This window comes from Nyctereutes procyonoides, unplaced genomic scaffold, assembly GCF_905146905.1.
Source record: "Nyctereutes procyonoides isolate TBG_1078 unplaced genomic scaffold, NYPRO_anot_genome, whole genome shotgun sequence".
Classification (NCBI taxonomy): Eukaryota; Metazoa; Chordata; class Mammalia; order Carnivora; family Canidae; genus Nyctereutes; species Nyctereutes procyonoides.
In genome coordinates, this window is record NW_026575051.1 from 17,318,762 (window position 1) to 17,340,973 (window position 22,212).

At 36.0% G+C, this 22,212-nt stretch overlaps 1 protein-coding gene across 4 annotated transcripts; it reads left to right on the forward strand.

The window, feature by feature from the left end:
- Positions 1-19: 19 nt before the first annotated feature.
- Positions 20-15,272, forward strand: CENPQ (centromere protein Q). 4 transcript variants are annotated; one of them, XM_055330226.1, is made up of 9 exons: positions 20-122; positions 3,160-3,302; positions 4,273-4,321; positions 5,846-5,972; positions 6,776-6,844; positions 10,699-10,828; positions 13,124-13,243; positions 13,376-13,453; positions 14,547-15,272. In XM_055330226.1, the coding sequence occupies exons 2-9, from the start codon at positions 3,201-3,203 to the stop codon at positions 14,676-14,678; spliced, it is 807 nt and encodes a 268-aa protein (XP_055186201.1). In that variant the 5' UTR covers positions 20-122; positions 3,160-3,200; the 3' UTR covers positions 14,679-15,272. The 4 variants fall into 4 exon arrangements, with proteins under 4 accessions (XP_055186201.1, XP_055186204.1, XP_055186203.1 ...); XM_055330229.1 differs by having other exon boundaries at positions 5,852-5,972; XM_055330228.1 differs by having other exon boundaries at positions 3,195-3,302.
- The last annotated feature ends 6,940 nt before the right edge of the window (positions 15,273-22,212 follow it).

Below are 22,212 nucleotides of genomic sequence, written 5' to 3' on the forward strand. Positions count from 1 at the left end.
TGCCCGCCCACTTCCGGGCTTCGCCGGATTTTGAATGGTTTGGGCGCCAATTGCTGCGACGTTGACTCGCTGGAGGGTTGAAGAGGCTCCTTTGGAGAGTCGTGGAAGCTCTTAACCTGCTGGTGAGTCCAGCCCGCGGCTAGCGCGATTGTGACCGACTCCGCGGTTTGTTTCTCAGGAGCGTGGGGGTGAGACTCCAGTGGATTTTCCATATCTGCCTTTGCTTGGGGCCAAGGATTGACAGCATTTTTATTCGCAAAGATGGAGTGAAGGGACGCCTGGTTCCTCGGTTCTTCCCTCCTCCATCCCCCAGTTCATCCTCGTCCTCGTTCTTTTTTTTTTTTTTTTTTTTTTTGTCTCCCGCGGCCCAAGGGGGGCGAAGTGCAGCCTTGGAGGTTAGCGTCTTTAGGCATTGAGGACACTAGCGTCGCATCCCGAGGCTTTTGTCAGGAGGTAAACATAGCCTGGTTGTGTTTTGCCAGCCTTGGCGCTAGACCTAGGTTGAGAGACTTGGTTTCCACGAATTTCACTGAGGACAACAAGAGGATTTAGGATGCCTGCCTGTTTCCTACAGAGTAAGGAGTGAACTCTACCGCAGCATGTAGTCCGGCCGCAGACTACGGTTCCAGCCTCCTTTCTATTCCATCCGTACACCGGCAAGTCTGGCCGAATTTTCCGTGTCCCCCCCGCAGACCAGTTTCTTTTACCCTGTTCTGCTCTCAGACTTTTGCTGCTTTCTCTCAAATACTTTATTCCCTGTCTTTCTGGCTAAATACTTCGAAGCGTAATTCACATATTACTTTTTTTTTTCTAGCCGCCCCCAGCACACGCACACACATCAATTTGAGGTAGCCGTTCACTCATGTGTCTTTTATGACTTTTGTCACATGGTGTGTACTTTTATATAGTAGTTGTGTTTATATCGGCGTCTACCCACTGTCACTGAGCTGTGGTTTCCTGTGGATCTAAAACAGGGCAAAGTTTCTGTTCCTTTTACATTTACATTAAAATGTCTGTTCTCTGTTCCTGGACAACCAGCCCAATAGAAAAGTATGACTTTTATGTATCGAATTGTTACCGTGCCCCATATGTCATTCTAGGCACTTTACATATTCTGTACGAAGTTTTAGCTTCACAAAAGCCTTTAATGTTGGTGCTTTTGAACTTTAACCCATTTTGTCAGGGGGGACATTGAACAAATTTACGTGCCTAAGCTTGTACCGCTAGTTAAATGCCAGAACCAGGATTTGGAACCAAGCTATTTATCTATTTATCCGTATCCCTGACTTGCTCTTGGCAGTGTTTCTCAGGCTGAGGTGTCTTCATACCAGGGGACATTTGATAATGTCAGGGGACAGTTTTGGTTGTCACACCTTGGGGGTGGTTAGGAGGAATGGAGAGCAGGTGGCTCTTGCACTGGGGAGGTGGGCAGAGACAGGAGAGCAGCTCAGGTGGAGGGCATAGTGCATGCCTCACTCAGTGTGTACTCAGAATCATCAAATCTAGCTAGAGAGAGAGTCTTATAAGGAATAGTGGGAGAGAAGTACAGAAAACTAGACAAGGCTAGACGGTTAAGAACTCTAAGTGGCATGGTAAAGCGTTGGATGTTGTGTAGTAGGTATTGGGGAAGGATTTTTTACTTTATTTTATTTTTAATTTAAGAAAGTCATTTATTTTGTTCCAGAATTTGTGATCAGGAACAACTTGGTAGAGCTGACTCCTGTCTTTTCCATTCAGGGTCAGCTGCAGCATATTAGCTTAGGTACATGTGCCAGGCTCGTAAGATGGCACTGGGTATTCTGGGAGTTCAGCTGGGCTTTTGCTTGGGCCTTTCACTTCCTCTCCATGTTGGCCTTCCTCAGAGCATGGTCGCTGGGTTCCAAGAGCAAATATTCCAAACATGAGGACGTTGCAGCTATGAGTCTCTTCATGTTTAGGCCAGTAAACTGGTACAGAATCATTTCCTCCATATTCTGCTGCTCACACAGCTACAGAGTCTGCCAAGATTTAAGATAAAGGGACATAGACTCCATCTTTAAATAATAGGAGTAAGAAGGAATTTGCACCATTTTTTAATCTACTAAATGGGGTAAGGACTAAGTCTCAGCCCTCACTTGCTCCCTCACCTTCTTCCTTGAACAACCTGTACTCTTTGTACGGTAGCCCTTCCAGGGGAGGTCCTCAAGTGAAACTGTCATGTGGATTGGTTTTGAAGTAGGGGAAATATAAAGGCATGGATGTCACATTGAGGGAATTAGGCATCTCAGGAATGTAACATACTAGGTATGAAGTAGGGTAAAGAGCAAAGTATAATTTAGCTTCCACTGTTTTTTCTAACTGATCTTACGTGTACTCCCTAAGTGTAGTTTGTGATCTTTCAATTAATTATTTCTCACTATTCCTGTTAATCTTACTGAAAAAAAGTTTCTTACTGAAACTTTACCTTTTAAATTTCAAAGAAATAGATTTATCCAAAGTTCCTCCTTTATTATCTATCTCAATCCACCTATATAAACTATTAATATAATTATCTCTGAATTTTTAGAAAAGGAATGGTGCCTGATTTGTATTGTTATGAAAGGACAGAATAATCAGTATTCTTCTGTGCTTTTTAAAAATGCAAACAGCCCACACGGAGTAGTAGCTTAAATCCTTATGAGTGACTTTTCTGCTTGAATTTCCACAACATAGTTTCATAGTATGGTCTTAAAAATTATTTCCTTTCATATCTGGCATAAGTTCTGAGAATACATTAGGCTTAAAATAAAAAGACCTGAATATTACTATATTACTATTCCAATTAATATTGTCTGTGACAGGGTAATACAATTTAATACATTATTATTTCCATTTTCTTGGCTCTAAACATGGAAATAATGTTATTGTATGGGGGAGTACAAGGAAAGATGCAAGAGCATTTTCACATGATTTTTTAAAGCCATAAAAATGGAAGAAATTTCCAGGAATGAAATTGAATCAGATACACTTACTTTAATAGTAATCAGTGTTACTTGTTTTAAAGTATGTTCAAATGTTCTAAAAACACTATCCCAAACCTTTCATTATTTTTTAAGGTAAACTTGGAACATTTATAGGTAGTACTTTTTAACAAAATGTATGTAGGATTAAGCTTATTTTTGTGTCCTTTTTATTTTACAGATTTTTTGAAGTACTATTATAATTATTCTGTTTAGATCAAGATGTCCAGCAAAGCAAGTGCTTCCAAGAAAAGATCTCAACAATTAAAAAGAAACCCAAAAAGAAAAATTGATGATGAAGATGTGGAGTTGCCAAAGAAAAAGGTAATAAAAATAATTGAGTTTATCATTCTGAACTTTTTGAGTAAAAATGTAATTTGTTCCATATAAAGGAATATATAAAGACTAAAGGTCAATTTTACTACAAATTAAAGTAATTCATATCGTTATGTGGGAGCTGTTGCAACATAATTGGTAAAGGTTCTCAGATAAAAATTGTTTCAGTTTCTAAAGATACTGACCAGAAAATTCTTTGCTGAGGAAGGGGTCATAGGGCGTTTTTAAGGTGTTTGAATGTAAAGACTAGGAATAAAGTATATACAGATTCTATGGTTAAAGATAGGAAAATCTGTCAGTTAGTGGGAAGAGATTTTTATTAACATAGAGAAAAATTACTTTGGGAGGAATTATCTTCTTTCTACCATAATTTTGCCCATTTCTTAAAAAAGAATATGTATAAATTTTTTTAAGAATTTGCGTGTTTTATCCTATAAGAGGCAATGCCTATGTTTTTTGCAGGTAAAGTATGTACCACTATTTCACAGTCAAAATGACTAATGATTTCTTTAACATATTCTTTGATACGGGGCGCCTGGGTGGCTCAGTTGGTTAAGCATTCTATTCTTATTTTTGGCTCCAGTCATGATCTTGTGAGTCATGGGATCCAGTCCCAAGCAGGGCTCTGCAGACTCTTCAAGTCTGCTTGAAAAATTCTCTCTTCCCTCTGCCCCTCCCCCACTGGCAAGTTATCTCTCTAAAATAAAAATAAGTCTTAAAAAAATTATTTGACACTCTATGGAATTCTATTATACATTATCACTATTGTCCAGGAATTGCTGTAGTATATCCTGTGCCTGGGATAAATACACACCCTTTCTCTGCACAAGCGGCAGTATGTCTTTTCTGTCTAGCCAGAAGATACATAAATACTCTTCAACATACATGACAAATATATTGCAAAAGTGGTATCTTTTATCTGATGTTTAATTACGTGTGTATGTATTTTTCTCTCTAGGTTAGAAACACTGCAAAAAATAAAAATCCAAAGCATCTGCCTTCCAAAGGTATTTATTTTCTGTATCTTGTTTAACTTGTCCATCTCAAGCTGTGTGTATTCATGAAAAACTTCTCAGCATCTTGTTTATGAGTTGTACAAAAGCAAAAGATAGTAGGGGCTCCTGGTCCTTTGAGCATAGTCCTTTGAGCAACTGACTCTAGGTTTCTTTGGCTTAGGTCATGTGATCTCAGGTTCATGAGATCAAGCCCCATGTCAGGCTCTGCGCTCAGTGAGGAATGTGCTTAGAATTATCCCTCTCCCTCTTCCCCTCCTTCCTCACCCACACATGTTCTCTCTCTCTCTCTCTCTCTCTCAAATAAGTAAATCTTTTTTATAGAAACAAAAGACAGTAATAAACAGCTGCATTCTCATTTTTGCAAGAATAAATAGTACTGGTTAGTCTATTATTTTGGTCAACTGAAATTTTACTTGCTGCCTCTAGCACATATTGTGGAAGGTTCTAAATTGATAGGAACTAGAGAAAATCAAAGTTTACCACAATCTGAATTATTACTGCTCTGTGATCTATAGACACACCTACTGATTTTTCTTTAAAACAGATATATTGCTGTCCTACCACCATTGCATAGATTAGTTTGGGACTACTGTCTAACTTTGTTTGGAGTAAACTAATTTGGAGTAGTCATCTTTACTTAGGCATCACTTCATCTAAAAATTCCTACTTTCAGGGGGATCCCTGGGTGGCTCAGAGGTTTAGCACCTGCCTTCAGCTCAGGGCATGATCTTGGAGTCCTGGGATCAAGTCCCACATCAGGCCCCCTGCATGGAGTCTGCTTCTCCCCTGCCTGTGTCTCTGCCTCTCTCTCTCTCTCTCTCTCTCTCTCTCTTCTCTCTCTCTTTCTCTCCCTCTCTCTCTCTCTCTCTCTCTGCGTGTCTCTCATGAATAAATAAATAAAATCTTCAAGAAAAATAAAAATTCCTACTTACTCCTCACCAGTACCAAGCAAAGTCCGTGGTTTTGTACTTCCATAATGCACAGTACTTTTGTAAGGCTTTGCATACTTGTATTTATACTAAATAATTATAATTAGTCTCCCTTCTCTCTAAAACTAATCATCATATGAGCCAATAGTATTATCTTCTTTGTTTATCCTTTATAAATAGAATACCAACAACAAGACCCTGAATATTTTGTTCCAGTTGCCATTCAATATTTGGGAGAAATAGCTTTCTAGTCTTCTCAGTGAAACTCTTTAATTTAGGTCATTTCTGAGAACCAGACTTTTATACTGAATCCTAATAAATTGTAGCCTGCTTTTTCATTTAGAATTGTCTTGGGTTTTTATCTGCAGTTTCAGCTATTAGTATTTTAATTAACATAATAGCATAATCATATTCAACACCTGGCATATTATGGCTGTGCAATAAAAAGGAAATTAAACAGTTTATGCAGCTTTATCATATTTTGGTTCTAATGATTCTGTTAGCTTTTTAAAATAAATGTATACTTAAATCAGTTTTTAAGTAAAAATGTAAAGCTTTGAGATTGACCAGTCTCGTCTTTCACCAGTAACAGGACAAACAGAACATACTAATCTAAAACAGATTAAGATAGCATCCAACAAGAGGAAAACCTGGCAACCTCTTTCAGAGAGTATCAGAGAGCATTTGCAAATTATGATGGACTCAGTTATAATGTAAGTATGAAATCTTTCCATTTCATTCTTGATCTCTGCTTACATGTTCCCCATAGAAACATATTTCCTGAGACGCCTGGGTGGCTCAGCGGTTGAGCATCTGCCTTTGGCTCAGGATGTGATCCCGGATTCCCAGGATCGAGTCCACATCGGGCTCCCTGCATGGAGCCCGCTTCTCCCTCTGCCTGTGTCTCTGCCTCTCTCTCTCTCTCTATCTCTCTGTGTGTTTCTCATGAATAAATAAATAAAATCTTAAAAAAAAAAAAAAGAAACATTTCCTTAGAAACATTTCCTTTTAAATGTCATTTTTTTTAAATTTTATAGTGATAGGATGTTTTTCAGAACAAGATATATGTAATGTCTTTTGATGCTGTTAGCTAAAGCAAGAAGTCTTTGTTAATTTCAGAAGCTTAAAATTCCCTGGTGAAAGAAAAGAAGTCTATGTGGCATGACCTGCTATTTGTGAACTTTAAACTTGTTCTATCACTAGGGATACTTTAAGAAGATGTTGAGTTCAAATTGACACTTTATATGTAAGCTAACGTGTTAGAGGGGATACAAAGAAAATAAGACAGTATTCTGCATCAAGAAGCTGAACTCATCGAAATTAATGACAATAATAGAATGTAGTAAGAATTTTGATTATATCTATGCTTAAAATGTATTTGGTATAAAATAAAAAGTGGTTGATTCTGCCTGGTTAGTGAGGAGGGGCACTTGAAAGAAAGCAGGGAGAACAAGTAAGTGCAGTATATTAGTTGTGTTTCAAATTGTTACCTATTTAATCTCTTTTTCTTTTCTAGAGCAATTTTGAGTAACAAGATTAGAAAAAATGATCAAGTTCAGTATCATCTTAACTACCTGAAGAAAAGGTAATATGGTTATGTAATAGAACATTTTTAAAAATATAATTAGTAAAAATCTAACTTCTTCCTGTGTTACCAGAACAGACATTTGTGGGGTATAAAAGTTTTCCTTTCATTTTGTTTTTTTTTTTTTTGTTATTGTTTTTATTGTTTTAAGAACAACTTGGAAATGTATATTCTGAACTGCTGCTGCACAGTTATGAAGTAAGTTAAGAGAATCTATTTAAAAAGAGAGTCTGAAAATCATAAAATGCCAACTTCTACAATTTATTTTCTGTATTAAGATTTGAAAAAATATTTTGTCAATTTTAACTCCATCATTTTGAGCAATTTGAAGTTAATGGTTTACCATTCTTATATTTATTCCATTGCTATTTTCTCTTCACTTCAGATATTGTATTACATTATTTTCATAAGCAGCAAGTGTGATTTTCCTGGGTATTACTGCTCTTCATCTTCTGGCAAATCCCAAATGGAAATTTCTTTTCAAATGCTCTTAAAAGTCACACCACTGCCAATGATTTTCTAACTACTATTTGCACAACTTTATCTTTTTCTTTAAAGATTTTATTTATTTATTTATTTATTTATTTATTTATTTATTTATTTATTTGAGAGAGAGAGAGAGAGAGCATGAGCAGGGGGAGGAGCAAAGGTAGAGGGAGAAGCAGACTCCTCACTGAGTAGGCAGCCTGATGCAGGGCTCGATCTCAGGACCCTGGGATCATGACCTGAGCCAACAGCAGCTACTTAACCGACTCAGCCACCCAGGCACCCAACTTTTTCTTTTCAAGAAAAATGTTCTGCATCTTAGTTTCGGGTTTGCTTGGAAATGTCTGTGAGCTAGTACTTTATTCTTGGGAAGGCTGAGCAGAAATTCTGCTTACTTCGAGTATAATTTTAACAATAGTAGCAAAACAGAAAGGGTGGATGGGGCTAGTTTATAAAAAGATTGAAGAGATTGAAGAAAGTTTACTAGAAGCAGGCCTGCAACCTGCTTACAAGAATTAATTAAAGGAGGAGGAGTATACAAGAATCTAGTATATAAGCCAATGCATAAAAAGTGTAGCTATTTATTCGCTTTTAATGTAGAACAAATAAGTCATATGTGCTGTATAAAGAATATTCTAGTACATAGTAACTGCTCTTCACAGTGATCACTATGGGTCATTAGATTCTGTTCAACATTTAGGCTTTATCCTGTAGCAGCCTTGGAGATACTTCAAGGACTGCCTATTGTCTCAATTTTGCTTTCACAACTCAGTCTTTAGGCTTCCAAGTAACAATATTCAAGATAGTTTTCCTTCTGCTGATATAGCAGAGTACTGCCATAGCAAATTGATTCTTTGGATCTCTGAATAAACTTTCCTGTAGCAGCATTTGGAGTACCTGTTCTTAAAGATACTCTGTGAATAAAAGTGATATATAGTGAATTATGTTTGGGTATATTAACATAAAAGTCCTACAGTGAACAAATATTTTTCATTTTGTTTAACCTAACATCTTCAAAATTGGTATTTACCACAAGAATTCTTTATTTCATATATTAGTCTCAACTCTGCTTCTGGCTTATTTGTGGGCTTCATTCTTTTAGACAAGTTGTCCTCACTACCTTAGAATTGTAGATATAAATAGTTCCCTGTTTATCTCTTCAGCCTTGTGAAGAAGAGAAATAGAATTCATGTCCTCTTAGCTTCAATTAGAAAGTTCTGGGAAATGGGCTCTGATTGGCCCAGATTAGGTGCTACACGTATCTTTAGACTGATTTTGTGGCAAGAGCTGTTAGGATTCATACAGACCGGGTTGTGTGCCTATCTCTGTGATCAGACAAACAAAACAGGGTTGCTAGTCAAACAAAATGGGTTAGCCACTGCAGTTTCTAGAGGAACATACTTAGGGAAAGTTTGCCCTATAGAAAAATAGTATAAATGATGATTAGGTGTTGTTGACATAGTAGGGTGTATTCATGTTATGCTTTTGGTTATTTTAGTTAAGAAATCAAGAGCTTATTCCTTTAGGAATACTTAAACACACCGGTATATATATATATATATATATATATATATATATATATATACACACACACACACACAAAATATATACAAAATATATTTTTTTAAATATATTTTAAAAATATATTTATACAAAATATATATATATATATATATTTTAAGATTTATTTATTTTTAGAGAGCAAGAGATCAAGCACTAGCGAGTGGGGGGAGGAGCAAAGGGAGAGACACCCATGCAGACTCCAGGCTGAGTGCAGAGCCAGATGCGTGGCTGATTCTACAACCCAGGGATCATGAGCAGAACCAAAATCCAGAGTCAGACACCTATCCAACTGAGCCACCTAGGTACTCCGCAGGTTTTTGTTCTTAAATGTGATGTCTTAATGATTATTAACTTAATGATAGTCAAGTTAATCCCAACAGTTTAACGAAAATTATGACTGGTGTATTTTTATATTGCCTACGTTTTTCTTTACAAAAATTAATATTTTGGGACACCTGGGTGGCTCAGCAGTTGAGCGTCTGCCTTTAGCTCAGGGTGTGATCCTGGAGTCCCACATCAGGTTCCTCAAAGGGAGCCTGCGTTTCCCTCTGCCTGTGTCTTTGCCTCTCTATCTCTCTCACGAATAAATAAAATCTTAGAAAAAAAAAAGTAATGTTTTGAGTAAGATCCTAGGAAGATGAATTTTAGTTTCCACTATTTAAATTGCCTGCAAATCTTAAGTAGTATGGTTTTTGAATACCTCAAAATGCTGCTATTAGGTAGAAGGAACCAAATTTAGATTTTCCTCCTTAATTTCTTCCTCTTAGAATCCAAGAATCCAAGCTTTTAGGAAAGCTGTATTACTCCCTGCTACCAGTGAGGGTAATAATAGGTTAGTTTCCATTGGTGATCCAATAAACTTGGTTTGAAGAAGGTTTTCTTAATCTTGTTAGGTTTTGTTAACTTTTCTGCTTTTAATTTTTTTCTTCTATTCTTTCCTTTTTTTACATAGAGAGGATTTTTTTTTTTTAAGATTTTATTTATTTATCCATGAGAGACATAGAGAGAGAGAAAGGCAGAGACACAGGCAGAGGGAGAAGCAGGCTCCATGCAGGAAGCCTGATGTGGGACTCGATCCTGGGACTCCAGGGTCACACCCTAGGCCAAAGGCAGGCACTAAACCACTGAGCCACCCAGGGATCCCCTAGAGAGAATTTCTTAACTTTAATACTGCACAGTATTCATGATGATTGTATTTTTAAGCAAAGTAATTTAATCTTAATTTTTTATTTGCCTTAAACTCTATGAGACTTTCCTATCTTTAAAGCCACTGTTAGAGTAACTGATACAGAGAATCTTTTTCACTGGTCACATTGTCCAGGACAACTGAACTATAGAATCTAGGGCCATAATTATGTCTTCCAGAGAAGTATTTCATCTCTCACCCAGCTGTTCACAATAAATGATGTAATTATGTGCTATAATAGTCTAGGAAACACATTCAGAAGATATAAGGAAAGTTTTATTTTAAAATGTGCATAAATGAAATTGTGTAAATAAATATATATAATAAAATTGATTGTTAATAGTGTAAAGTAGAAATTTTTCCTTTCATTAAACAATTTAAGTGCCCCATGATTTGAGGTAAATCTTAATAAATCAAAAGGCTAAAAGATGACGTGTCACAGCTTTTTATGGGTGAGTCATTGCTAATGTTAGCTACTGTTAATAAAAGAATAGTAGAGCCCTTGGGAATATGAGGGCAGAAAAAAGACAGCAGTATTTCTAACACAACAAAACAAAAAAACATAAAAATAATGGTAGTAAAAAGGTAAACATAATTACATTTTTATTTTATCCCTAAGATTGCTACAACTGTGTGAAACCCTTAAAGTCCCTCCCAAAAAGCTGAAAAATTTAACTAACGTGTCAAGCCTACTGAAAATGGAAAGGGCACAGCACAGAGCTAACGAAGAAGGTCTGGCATTATTACAGGTATGAAATTTGTACAGGGACTCCATAATTAGGAGAAAGGAGAAGAGAATAAGACATTTTTTTAATTATCATGATAGTCTCTGATATTCTCTGAAAAATAAATACTAGATCTTAGAACAGTTTTCATTAAATTTTTCTTTTTTTCTTTTTTTTTTAAGTCAGCAAAAACTTTGCCTAAACTTTGAGCCTCTAAAGTTGAAAGTATTTCTAATATATTAGTGATTAAGTACTACTATTTTTTTTCATCTGACTTTAACTGAACTATTTTTGATTATCAAACTACAGGAACTCATCACTAAATGTAGAGTTATTCTTGGTGGTGACTTTCCAAAACCTGTGTCAGCTAATAAGTAACAGAAGTTGTATTCATTCAACAACAGTGTATTCACTGAGCTCTCTCACTCAGTGATAGTGCTATAGAAGAGGTGGTAGTGAGCAAAGTCTCTGTGACTGAGAAGATGGGATAGGAACTGCTGGGGCTTAGTTTTTTAATCTCTGTGGACCTCTGCATAAGAACAGAGCCATAGAATTTCACAATCAGAGTTAGCGTAAGAAAATATAAAAATAAGGACAAACAATAGCAATCCACAGATAATGAAAGCACGCCAAAAACAAGAGTTCACAAAACAGATGAACACTATCTAATTCTTAAGCAAACAAGTGATTCAGAAAAACAGGAGGTATAGAAAAAAATTATAAATCAGTATTAGAAATACTAAAAACTGAAGCTACAGAATTCAGGAAAAAAATAGAAGTAAAAAAACCTTTTCAGATGCAGATTAAATTAGGAGGAGGATTAAAGGAAATGCAGGGATAAATGCTTACAATAAGTAGTAAAATAAGGAGAAAAGGTTAATAAAAAAGAAACATGTTTTTAAAGGTATTGAGAACAAATGACAAATGTAAAAGCTCAGCAAAGAAGATATGGCATGGTAGGAATGGTAGGAATACCCAAAGAAGATAACCAAAGCAATGGAACAAAATAATTTTTTTTTAACTACAATGGAATTTTTTAGTCCTTATTATAATAACTGTTTCCTTTTTTCATACTGTTACTCATTCCCTCTCTAGTGGGTTGAATAGTGGCCCCAAAAATAATATGCGCAAGTCCTAACCCTAAGAGCTGTGAATGTGACCTTATTTGGAAAGAGAGTCTCCCAGGTATAATTAAAGATCTCAAGAGGAGATCATCCTGGATTATCTTGATAGGTCCTAAGTCCAAAGACTAGTGTCCTTAAAGAACCAAAAAAAAAAAAAAAAAAAATGTCCTTATAAGAGTTGGAGACATGGAGGAAAGGGCTGTGTGAAAAATGCAGAAATTGGAGGGATGCAGCCACAGGAATGCTGATACCATCAGAAGCTGGAAGAGATGAGAGGGGATAATTGGAGTGGAAAACTATAGATGAAAGGAGACTTAATATGCATCTACTAGAATGGCCAAAATCTAGAACATGAACACCAATAAATGCAGATGAGGATTTGGAGCAACAAGAATTCTCATGGCTGATGGAAATGCTAAATGGTTCAAACACTTTAGAATACAGTTTGGCAGTAACTTACAAAATGAAACATACTCTTACTACATGATACACAAATCATGCTCCTTGGTTTATTGTAGATGGATATTTGAATATTGCACGTGGATATTTGGGCAGCTTTCTTCATAATTGCCAAAAGTTGGAAACCCAAGATGTCCTTCTTAGGTGAATGGATAAATAAATATGGTACATCAAACAATGGAATATTATTCACCACTAAAAAGAAATGAGCTATTAGACCCTAAAGAGATATGGAGGAACCATAAGTGCACATTATGAATCCTAAGTGAAAGAAGCCAAGCTAAAAAGGCTCCATTACTATAGGATATGCAATTATATGATATGCTAGAAAAGGCAAGACGAGAATGAAAAGACAGTGGTTGCCAGGGGTATGTGGTAGGGATAGAGATGGATAGGCAAAGGACAGGAGATTTTTAGGCCATCAATTCTTTGGCTCTGCTAGGTTCACATAGGTCTTCCAGGATCTCTGATTGTAGCAGTTTCAATGAGTTTTTGAGGAAATATTCTTGTACATGGGTTATATCTCCTTGTTCCATGGAAATTAAATTTCCTTATAAGGAATTATTCTGGTAAATTAATTTCTTGGAAGTCTGTTTTTTGAAAGAAGAAATTTACCAGTTTCTTGCAAAAATGTTTCAGTATATGAGGTATTTTTAAAAATGTATATTAATACCTATTTGGGTTTCATTTAATAATATATTTAATTTAAAACATTAACTTTCTCTTTCTGACTCAGGAAGAAATAGATAAAATAGTCCAGACCATATTGTCAATGACTGGGAATATTGAGAGCTTAAAGAACAGAATTCAAGTTCTGACAAGTGAGGTGGAAGAAGAAGAGGAGAAAGTAAAACAGGTAATTGTTTAATAATGTGTTCCTAGAGCCTGGATCAATTTTTTAATGCTTACCTCCCACCAAGACAACTTTTGAATATAAGAAGAGAAAATTGGCCTTTTGAAATAATTTATCTTTCTTTTTCTACTTTAGATGTTTCAAATAGATAGTAGTGGGGTACTCTCTCTTCCAGAACTTTCTCAGAAGAGTCTCAAAGCTCCCATACTTCAGGTAAATGTCAATTTACCATATCAACTATATCATCAGTTACGAATTGCATATATAAAATCATAATATCCTTCTCCTTTGTTAAAACAAATGAAATCCATGATAAAAGTTCTTAGGCAACATTTTTCTCACTTGACAGAATAGTTTGAACATCTTTCCTTGTGAGCATCTTGCATGTAGATTTCTCATTCTTATCAATAGCTGTATAACATTCCATTGTATGAATGTACCATACTATAACTTGTGAATTACTGATAGAAATAAATAATTTTTGCAATTACAGATAATGCTCAATATACCCTTTTATATATAGCTTTACATATTTGTATGGTCATAACTGTGGGATAGATTTGTGGAGGTAAATTCCAATAGTTGAGTTTGGTTATGCTTCTAACAATGACTTATATCTCTTCACAAAATAATGTTGTGTTACTTGTACCAGACTGTATACTGGTATCTGTTTTCACAGGTTCTAATATAGTGTAAATACTTATAGTGGTAGAAAGTCTTCAAGGTTTCTCAAAAATAATTTAAAGTAGTCCTATCTGTAATCCATTTAGGTCGAAAGGAAAGGGACTGGGCAAAAAATAAAACAGTAATACGAATTTGAAAAAACAGGACTGAGGTGATTACTGAAGTTGGTTGATGAGTATATGAGGTTTGAACCATCCTCTCTAAATAACATACGTTTGGTATTTCTCATGATAAGAAGTTAAAAACTATTTATGTGGGTCAATGTGGTCAAAAGATACAAACTTCCATTTATAAAATCAAACAGTCATGGAGATGTAATGTAGAACAGAGTGACGGTAGTCAATAGCACTGTCATATATTTCCCAGTTGTCAAGGAAGTAGATTTTAAAAGTTCACATCACAAGAAGAATTTGTAACTATGTATGTAAATTTGTATGCTACATATTTTTTGGGGGGGGGGCAGAGTTGGTGCTACATATTAACTAGACTTGTCCTGGTGGTCATTTTGCAATGTACACAAATATCACATCATTGTGTTATGTACCTGAAGCTAATATGATGTTATATGTCAATCATATCCGTTTTGAAAAATTTTAAACTAATTGTACCATCATACCTACAGACAGAAATTTTGACATTAATTCCAAACCATAACGCTCTTCTGAAGGACTTGGATGTTCTCCATAATTCATCCCAGATGAAGAATATGTTAACTTTCATTGAAGAAGCATATAAGAGACTGGATGCCTCTTAAAGAGTTGTTTTTAGATTGTTCTGTATTAATTTAATGTTTATGAGTTTGTAAAAACTGTTGGCCTATGATGATGCTGCAGAGGCTGAGACTTCTTTGGGATTTATTTTCAATATGCACTTAAAATTAGCCTCTGTAGATCTATTAGCATCTAATGTAGCCCTGAAAACTGTTTTTAGTAGTTGCCAAATTGAGCTCACATTTCTGTTGCTATGTCTTGTTGTTTGCCTAAGCTGCAATCTAATTATAATGGCTGAATAGAGCTCATTTATTGGTTAGTGCAGAGGAACTATGATACTATGATATAATGTATGTAAAGTGTGTGGAATGCCAGGTACAAAAGAACATAATCGTTTGCAATTATTATTGTTCTTTAGTTCATGACTTGGATTTTCTGTCTGGTCATCTGGAACCTGAAAAATCCCCAAATGCTTTTATTCTTTTACATAACCCTCTAGACCTTTTGTGACATAATTAAGATTTGCCAAGTGTCTTTACCTTTGGGAGTAGCATGAACATTTTATTTCTTTGGTTGGTTTATTGACTAGGTGTTGAATATTTTCCACTATCATTAAAGCATACTTTTATTTAAAGGAACATGAGCACATCTGTTCCCTTAAAAGAAAAATCAAACAAACAAAAAACCCTTTCTATAAACTTTATCGCGTCGTCTGAATGTTAGGAGTTTGTTGGACAGTTAGGTAGTCAGGGCTGGAGTCCTCAACAAGAGAACATAGAGTCAGGACAGCTAAGACAAAACAGTACTGATGTCCTGTTTTGCAGCTTAAGCAAGACTGCACTAGCATTTTGTTCTGCAGCCTTTGTAGAAATGACTTCTGCAAAATGTTGTAAAATAAAACAAAGTATTTGTCATTATCATGAGCTGAGGCAGTTAAGACCTAAGTCCCCAGATGTCAGCCCCAAAAGACCATCAGCACATAGCTATTAACTTAATAGGTAGACAAATGTGTGATCAAAGCCCTGATTTACATGCCTTAGTACACCCCGGTTGTTTAAGATAGTACTCCAAAAGAGTTCATAAAAACCTCTAGACTTAGAAACTCCAGTGGCAATCCTCTTGGGTCCCCTCCCTCTTCAGGAACTTTGTACTATTGCTCATTCTTTTTTTTTTTTCTTTTTTTTTTAATTTTTTATTTATTTATTTATTTATTTATTTATTTATTTATTTATTTATTTATTTATTTATTTATTTATGATAGTCACAGAGAGAGAGAGAGAGAGAGAGAGAGGCAGAGACACAGGCAGAGGTAGAAGCAGGCTCCATGCACCGGAAGCCCAATGTGGGACTCGATCCCGGATCTCCAGGATCGCGCCCTGGGCCAAAGGCAGGCGCCAAACCGCTGGACCACCCAGGGATCCCATATTGCTCATTCTTTATCCAGTCTATCTATTCCTTCTTCCAAGCAGCATGACCAAGACCTGCAGCACTAAAGGAAAAGAAATCCTGAAACAAATATGTACATGTGAATAAATTACCACTTAAATATATTAAAAATCTTCTCTAGTCACTACAATATATTGTCTGGTTTGCTTTTGTTTCTAAAATAAAATAACTGCAATTTCTAATTATTTTTCCTCTAGCCTAGAATATCTGATCAGTTAGGTAGAAGGTGCCATAATTCTGTTGGTACCCTCCAGGCAGAAACCACCAAGAACACAGCTTTAGTTAAATACAGTGTAATGCTCATTGCAGTGAGGGAGACCACATTGTCATGTGGAATCCGAGAGAGCCTAGTAAAAGGGTCAAAAGCAATATCCTCTTAGGAAATAATGGTTATGGAGAACATTAATGGATTCTAGAGGAAAAGTCTTCAAGAAAGGAAACCTATAGCGCAGCACTTAAAACATTTTTGTGTACTTTGGACTGCCTGCTATATGCCAGGCAAAGCAACTAAAAGTAAAAGAATAATACAAAATCTCTATAAAACCCCTCACTTGGAAACTTAGAACTTCTTGCTTTTAGAGTGATGAATAGAGCCCCAGCTCACTGATCTTTATTGTTAATCATGATGTTTATAATAGCTTTTGATGTAGGGGGGATTAATAGAAAGTCTGCTATTTCTCTTAGAATATCCACTCAGTGGGTTATTGATACAGCTGGAATTTTTAAGTTTTGCAGAGTGATAGTGCTTTACCATGCATGACTGGTCATATTGCTTTCTTGCAGTTTTGAAAAGTATGTGACCTGATTTTGAAAGATCTATCATATCTTCTGGCAGATAGTGGGCAATCCAAAACATACACAATATTTTCTTCAAAGGCTAAGTTTGTTATACTCTTTGTGAAGAATTTAAGAGTTAATTACAGACCCAAATAAAATTAAAATTCAACTGCACATGATCCCAACAATTCAGATGGCTATCCTCCTATGTAGTAGCTTCACTCACCTATGTTCTCATTCAAGTCATGCCAACTATAGTATAACTTCTCACCACAACAAGTGGAGAGTGCCACTTGCCACAAACTTTCAAGTCTAAAACATACAAATTTTGGAAGATATATAGTATAAATACATAGTGTAAAAGAAAGAAGGTAAGTTATGACTTGGGAGGCAAATAGGTGTCTTGTATAGACAAATGGAAGAACTTAGTGTGCTGTCTGTATTTGAAATTCTTATTTTATAGGAACCCTTCCATTTTCCCCAATTTTAATTTGGGCATGTGTTTAACAAAACAGGTTTTGCTTAAATATTAGACACCTAAACTGGAACCTAAAATTAAGGAATTTACTTTCCTTTATTTGTTTGGATAGAATTTCCTGGCATTCACCAAAACTAAATGCAGGTGCGCCTGTCAAACTTATTATGTAAATCAGGTTGGCTTAGTTTACAAACATAAGTCTTCTAAATCCTCTCATGTTTCATTCATTGTCAAGAAATACTTCGCTTTGAGGAAGGGAGAAGAAAGAAGCAAAGGCAGGGAGAAATTTAGAATAAATAAATAAATTTAAAAAAAAAAAAAAGATTTGCTGCCACAGAATGTATTTCTTTGCTACTAAACCCCACCTTGAAGTTGGCTTCGAGATTCTCTCTGCCCCTCCCCCAACTCACTCTCAAATAAATAAATAAATTTTTTGAAGATTTTATTTATTCCTGAGAAACAGGCAGAGACATAGAGGGAGAAGCAGGCTCCCCAAAGGGAGCCTAATGCGGGACTCCATATCAGGACTCTGGGATCACGACTTGAACCGAAGGCAGACACTCAACCACTGAGCCACCCAGGTACCCCTAAATAAATATATATATTTTTTTAATTATCAATATACTTGGATCAAAAAAACCAGTCTGCTTTTGACTTTCAGTAATTGGCATCTAATACCTTTTTTCCAGTCACTTTCAGCTATCAGCTACCCATTGTGTTACTTAAACAAGCACCTTCAAGTAAAGAATGCCCCAGGGACACCTGGGTGGCTCAGTTGATTAAGGATCAGACTACTGATTTCAACTCAGGTCATAATCTCAGGGTCATGAGTTCAAGCCCAGCCTGGGCTCTGCCTTCAGCGGGGATTCTGCTTGAGGTTCTCTCCTGTCCATCCCCTACTGCCCGTCCTCAAATAAATCTTTTAAAAAGGGGGGGAATGCATTGAGTTTCCCCATCATTCGATCTTGACTTTAAGAGACATAAAGATGACAAACAGTATCCTCCCATGTGACCACATTCAAATTGAAGCACTCTTCATATGCCATTGAGACATTCATACTGTTTATTATCCCAAAGTTCAGGTATTGTGTTGGGGGCCAAGATGCCTATGTAAGTGTTGGCTTATCGTTTAAAATTGCAGCCATTTGAGGGAGGCAAATAAACTGATGGTACATTTAAAAGAATAGAGTAAGAATTAAAATGATCAAAAATACTCTCAATTCCACAAGTATACTTTACTCTTTAGGCATTACCCCTTTGTCAGCTTTGGAAATTTAGGATAGCAAAATCATTTCCTTCAAAATAGATAAAAAAGATATAAGAAGTCAGTACCTCTTTGTCATTTCCTTATTGTACCCCATCCACCTGTGTCCCATTCCTTTCTGTTCTCTTTCATGAGATCTTAACAGATAGTTGGTTTGGGGTCCAGAAAATGTCCATCTTTAAATCAAGGTTAGTATTCACTGTTTTTTACACCATAAGTCTAAATGTGATAGAAGAGGTGGAGTGAAAATACTAGTGCTGTATGCATGATGATTTTCACCTGACACCATAAACTCCTCCCTAACTACAGGTGTGGACACTTTTTTTTCCCCTTTCCTCTTTCCACTAAGGACTAATTAGGGACGTAGGCTTGAAGAATAAAGTCACCATTTATGAAGAAGGAACCACTACCCTGATACAAACTGAACTTTCAACAGCAGGTAAGCATTTATTCATTAAAATAACATTTCGAATATTGATTATAATTGCAAGAAGAAATGAGAGAAATAGGGGAGATGAATTTCAGTATTATACAGGAAGAATATATCATCAGGTTTACAGGAAAAGATGTTTGCTTTTTGTTTTACTGTTTTAAATTTTAATATGAGAAAAAGAAGCATTACAGAATATAAAATTATTTGCACTGATAGGGGCACAACTAGAGAAACCGATAAAAGAGGCATCTCTAAAGAGAAAGCCTATCAGTTGAAAAATAAATACTAGCATTGGATCAGAGGTGCTTTAAAAAACTCGACTTCCTCATTAACAAATGTTCACCATTGTACTGTAAGCGCTATATTATCTTTATAAAAACAGAGATTTTATACTTTATTTATTTATAAGAAAGGCCTCCCAGGAGAGTGTTGTTTTCACTGTCCAATTAATGTTAAAATATTTTAGGTGCCTGTTGTGTGCTGAGGGACATTTCAGTGCCCCAAATAAACTTAATCCCTAAAACTTAAATGAGTATAATTACATTCTTTGACAAAGATTTCAGTTAGTCTGTTGTTGATAACAGTTGAGCCAGAGGAATTACAAGTCTTCACCTTCCAATTCTAGAACAGATATGAATTATGGGGAATTTATAATTGATTGGTGGTATTATGACCCTCTGATCTTATGGCTTTCAGAATTAATGGTTGTCATTAAGACTTTTTAATGTAATTCAAAAATCTGTAAAATATATTTTCTGTCTCTGAGAATTCCTGCATTCTGTTTCGTGGCCTTCAAAAAGTATCTATTTCATAAAAGAAAGGTCCTTATGAAATTCATCATTGTTTACTGAAAGATCATTGTCCAGAGGTGTTCATTAATTATAATGCCCTCTCTGTTTGAACCCATGGGAGAAATGATTCTCTGATTTTAATGTCATCAATGTTTGTCTCCTTGCATAATTCGTGAATTGAAAGAGCTTCTTAATCTAGAAAGGAATATTGAAGCCAGATCACGGAGGGTTTTGATTATTTAGAAATTAGAGAATTTCATTTAGCGATAATACAAGTGAAAAGTCAAGCAAATGCTATGGTAAAGAGCATAAGAATAATGTTTTAAAGATTTATTTATTGTACTTAAAAATTTTTTTAAGATTTTATTTATTTCTGACAGAGCGAGAGAGAGCACAAGCAGAGGGGGCATGAGGGTGGTGGAGTGGGAGAAGCAGACTCCCAGCTGAGTTGGGAGCTGGACATGGGGGTCCATCCCAGGACCCTGAGATCATGACCTGAGCCGAAATCAAGAGCTGAGCCGAAATCAAGAGCCGTGCCCCAAGAACATAAGACTAATTGTATGGACAAGCTGAACCATGTAACTAATCATGTTTGTTTCTCTTGTTGTTGGCTGCTAGAAAGCTTATAGTACAAAATGTGCTCTACTTACTGCAAATACACTTGATTCTCATTGTGGTAGTTATGTTCCATAATGCCACAGGGATCACCGTCGGTAGGGAAAACATAAGATTAGGTTTCTGCAAGTCTTTAATCACAACATTTTCATCAGAAGATCAACACATAACCTTGTTTATGTGCATTTCTGTTTAAAGACACATTATTTAATACATACTGTTGATTTTTTATCATTGAATTCAGAGGCAAGGGCATTATAATTCACATTTGAAGGAAGTTTATGTAACACATGTATCTTCTTGGTAAGACACATCACAGTCTGCACATAAGAACACTAGACAGCTGTTGAGTACTATGCTTGGGGCCATTTTAAAATAGTGAAATCACCAACAGAAAGCAAATAAATATTTAGAGTACAAGAGCTGGAACAGGGAGTCAGCTTCTGCAACTTCAACTGATAATGTTGGCACTGGAGATTCACATACATCCATAAATAACTGTGAAAGCACTGTGAGTATTGATTTAAAGGGCTCCAGGTAAATTTTAGCAAGTAGGTGAATTCACAAATATGGAATCCACAAATAAAGAGTATTAACTTGGGCAGCCCAGGTGGCTCAGCGATTTAGCACCGCCGTCAGCCCAGGGCGTGATCCTGGAGACCCGGCATGGAGTCGCACATCAGGCTCCCTGCATGGAGCCTGCTTCTCCCTCTGCCTGTGTCTCTGCTTCTCTCTCTCTCTCTCTCTCTCTCTCTCTCTCTCTCTCTCTCTCTCTGTCTCTCATGAATAAATAAATAAATCTTTAAAAAAATAAAAGAGTATTAACTTTATATGTAAAACTATAGTCCATTTGCTTTACCTGCTGGCATGTACGTTTATTTCTACCTTGCCTGAATTTTAATTTAAACTTAATTTTTCTTAATATATTTTACCCTGTTGCAAATATAGAGGAAAAAAAATATGTTTTAAATCAGTCAAGACTTGATTGGAACTTTGGGGGAAAAATGTTTTCTTAGGGACAAAAAGCAGGAGATACGTAGCCCCCAAATCTAGAAAATATAATTATATATCAACGGTTAAATTATATACATTGTATTAAGTCCCTTTTTCATTCCTTGGTTTTATCTAACTAAAATGAGCCTCAGCCTTTGCTCACATCTGATTTTTCATCTTCAATCTAGGTGTTTCTCTGCAAGTTGTTCACCTGACCCACTCACGTCGTTTTCTGGTCTTTGCCCCACATTGTGAAAAGGAGTATCTCTACTTAACCCTAAGACTCTTACTCTGAGTTTCCTATCATCCATTCAGCAGCTGCTTAGATTGCCTTTTACTATGTGCCAGGCCCTGTAGATGCTGGGGATACAGTGGAGCACAAAGCAGATGTATCCTTCCTTCTTTTACCTCCCAGTCTGAGACATACTTAATGAAACACAAATAAATGTGTCATTACAACTGCTACTATGTCCTAAAGGAAGAGTTTAGTGTACAGTGAATGTGTATCATAGGAAGACTTAACCCAGTATGGATACTCTTCTATCCAGGATTCGGTCATTAACATTCCCTATTTCCATATGTTCTCTGCTTTACCCACTCCAGTGCCTCTCTTCTTCCTTCTTCTCTCCTCTTCAGAGGGAGCAGCTGCATTTCAAATTACATCCAGTGAAAACAGGACTTCAAGGATATTCCTCAGGAGATTTAAATGTTAACAAGCAAAAACTAAACATATACCTTCAGGTTTTTAATTAGGTGTGGAATTGCTAGAGCTCTGGAGAAG

Bases quoted from the DNA above. Each gene is read 5' to 3' on its own strand.
- CENPQ (XM_055330226.1), top strand. From the start codon at position 3,201: ATGTCCAGCAAAGCAAGTGCTTCCAAGAAAAGATCTCAACAATTAAAA. The intron at 5,973-6,775 runs GTAAGTATGAAA...TTTCTTTTCTAG, and splicing joins ATGATGGACTCAGTTATAAT to AGCAATTTTGAGTAACAAGA. The intron at 6,845-10,698 runs GTAATATGGTTA...TTTATCCCTAAG, and splicing joins CTTAACTACCTGAAGAAAAG to ATTGCTACAACTGTGTGAAA.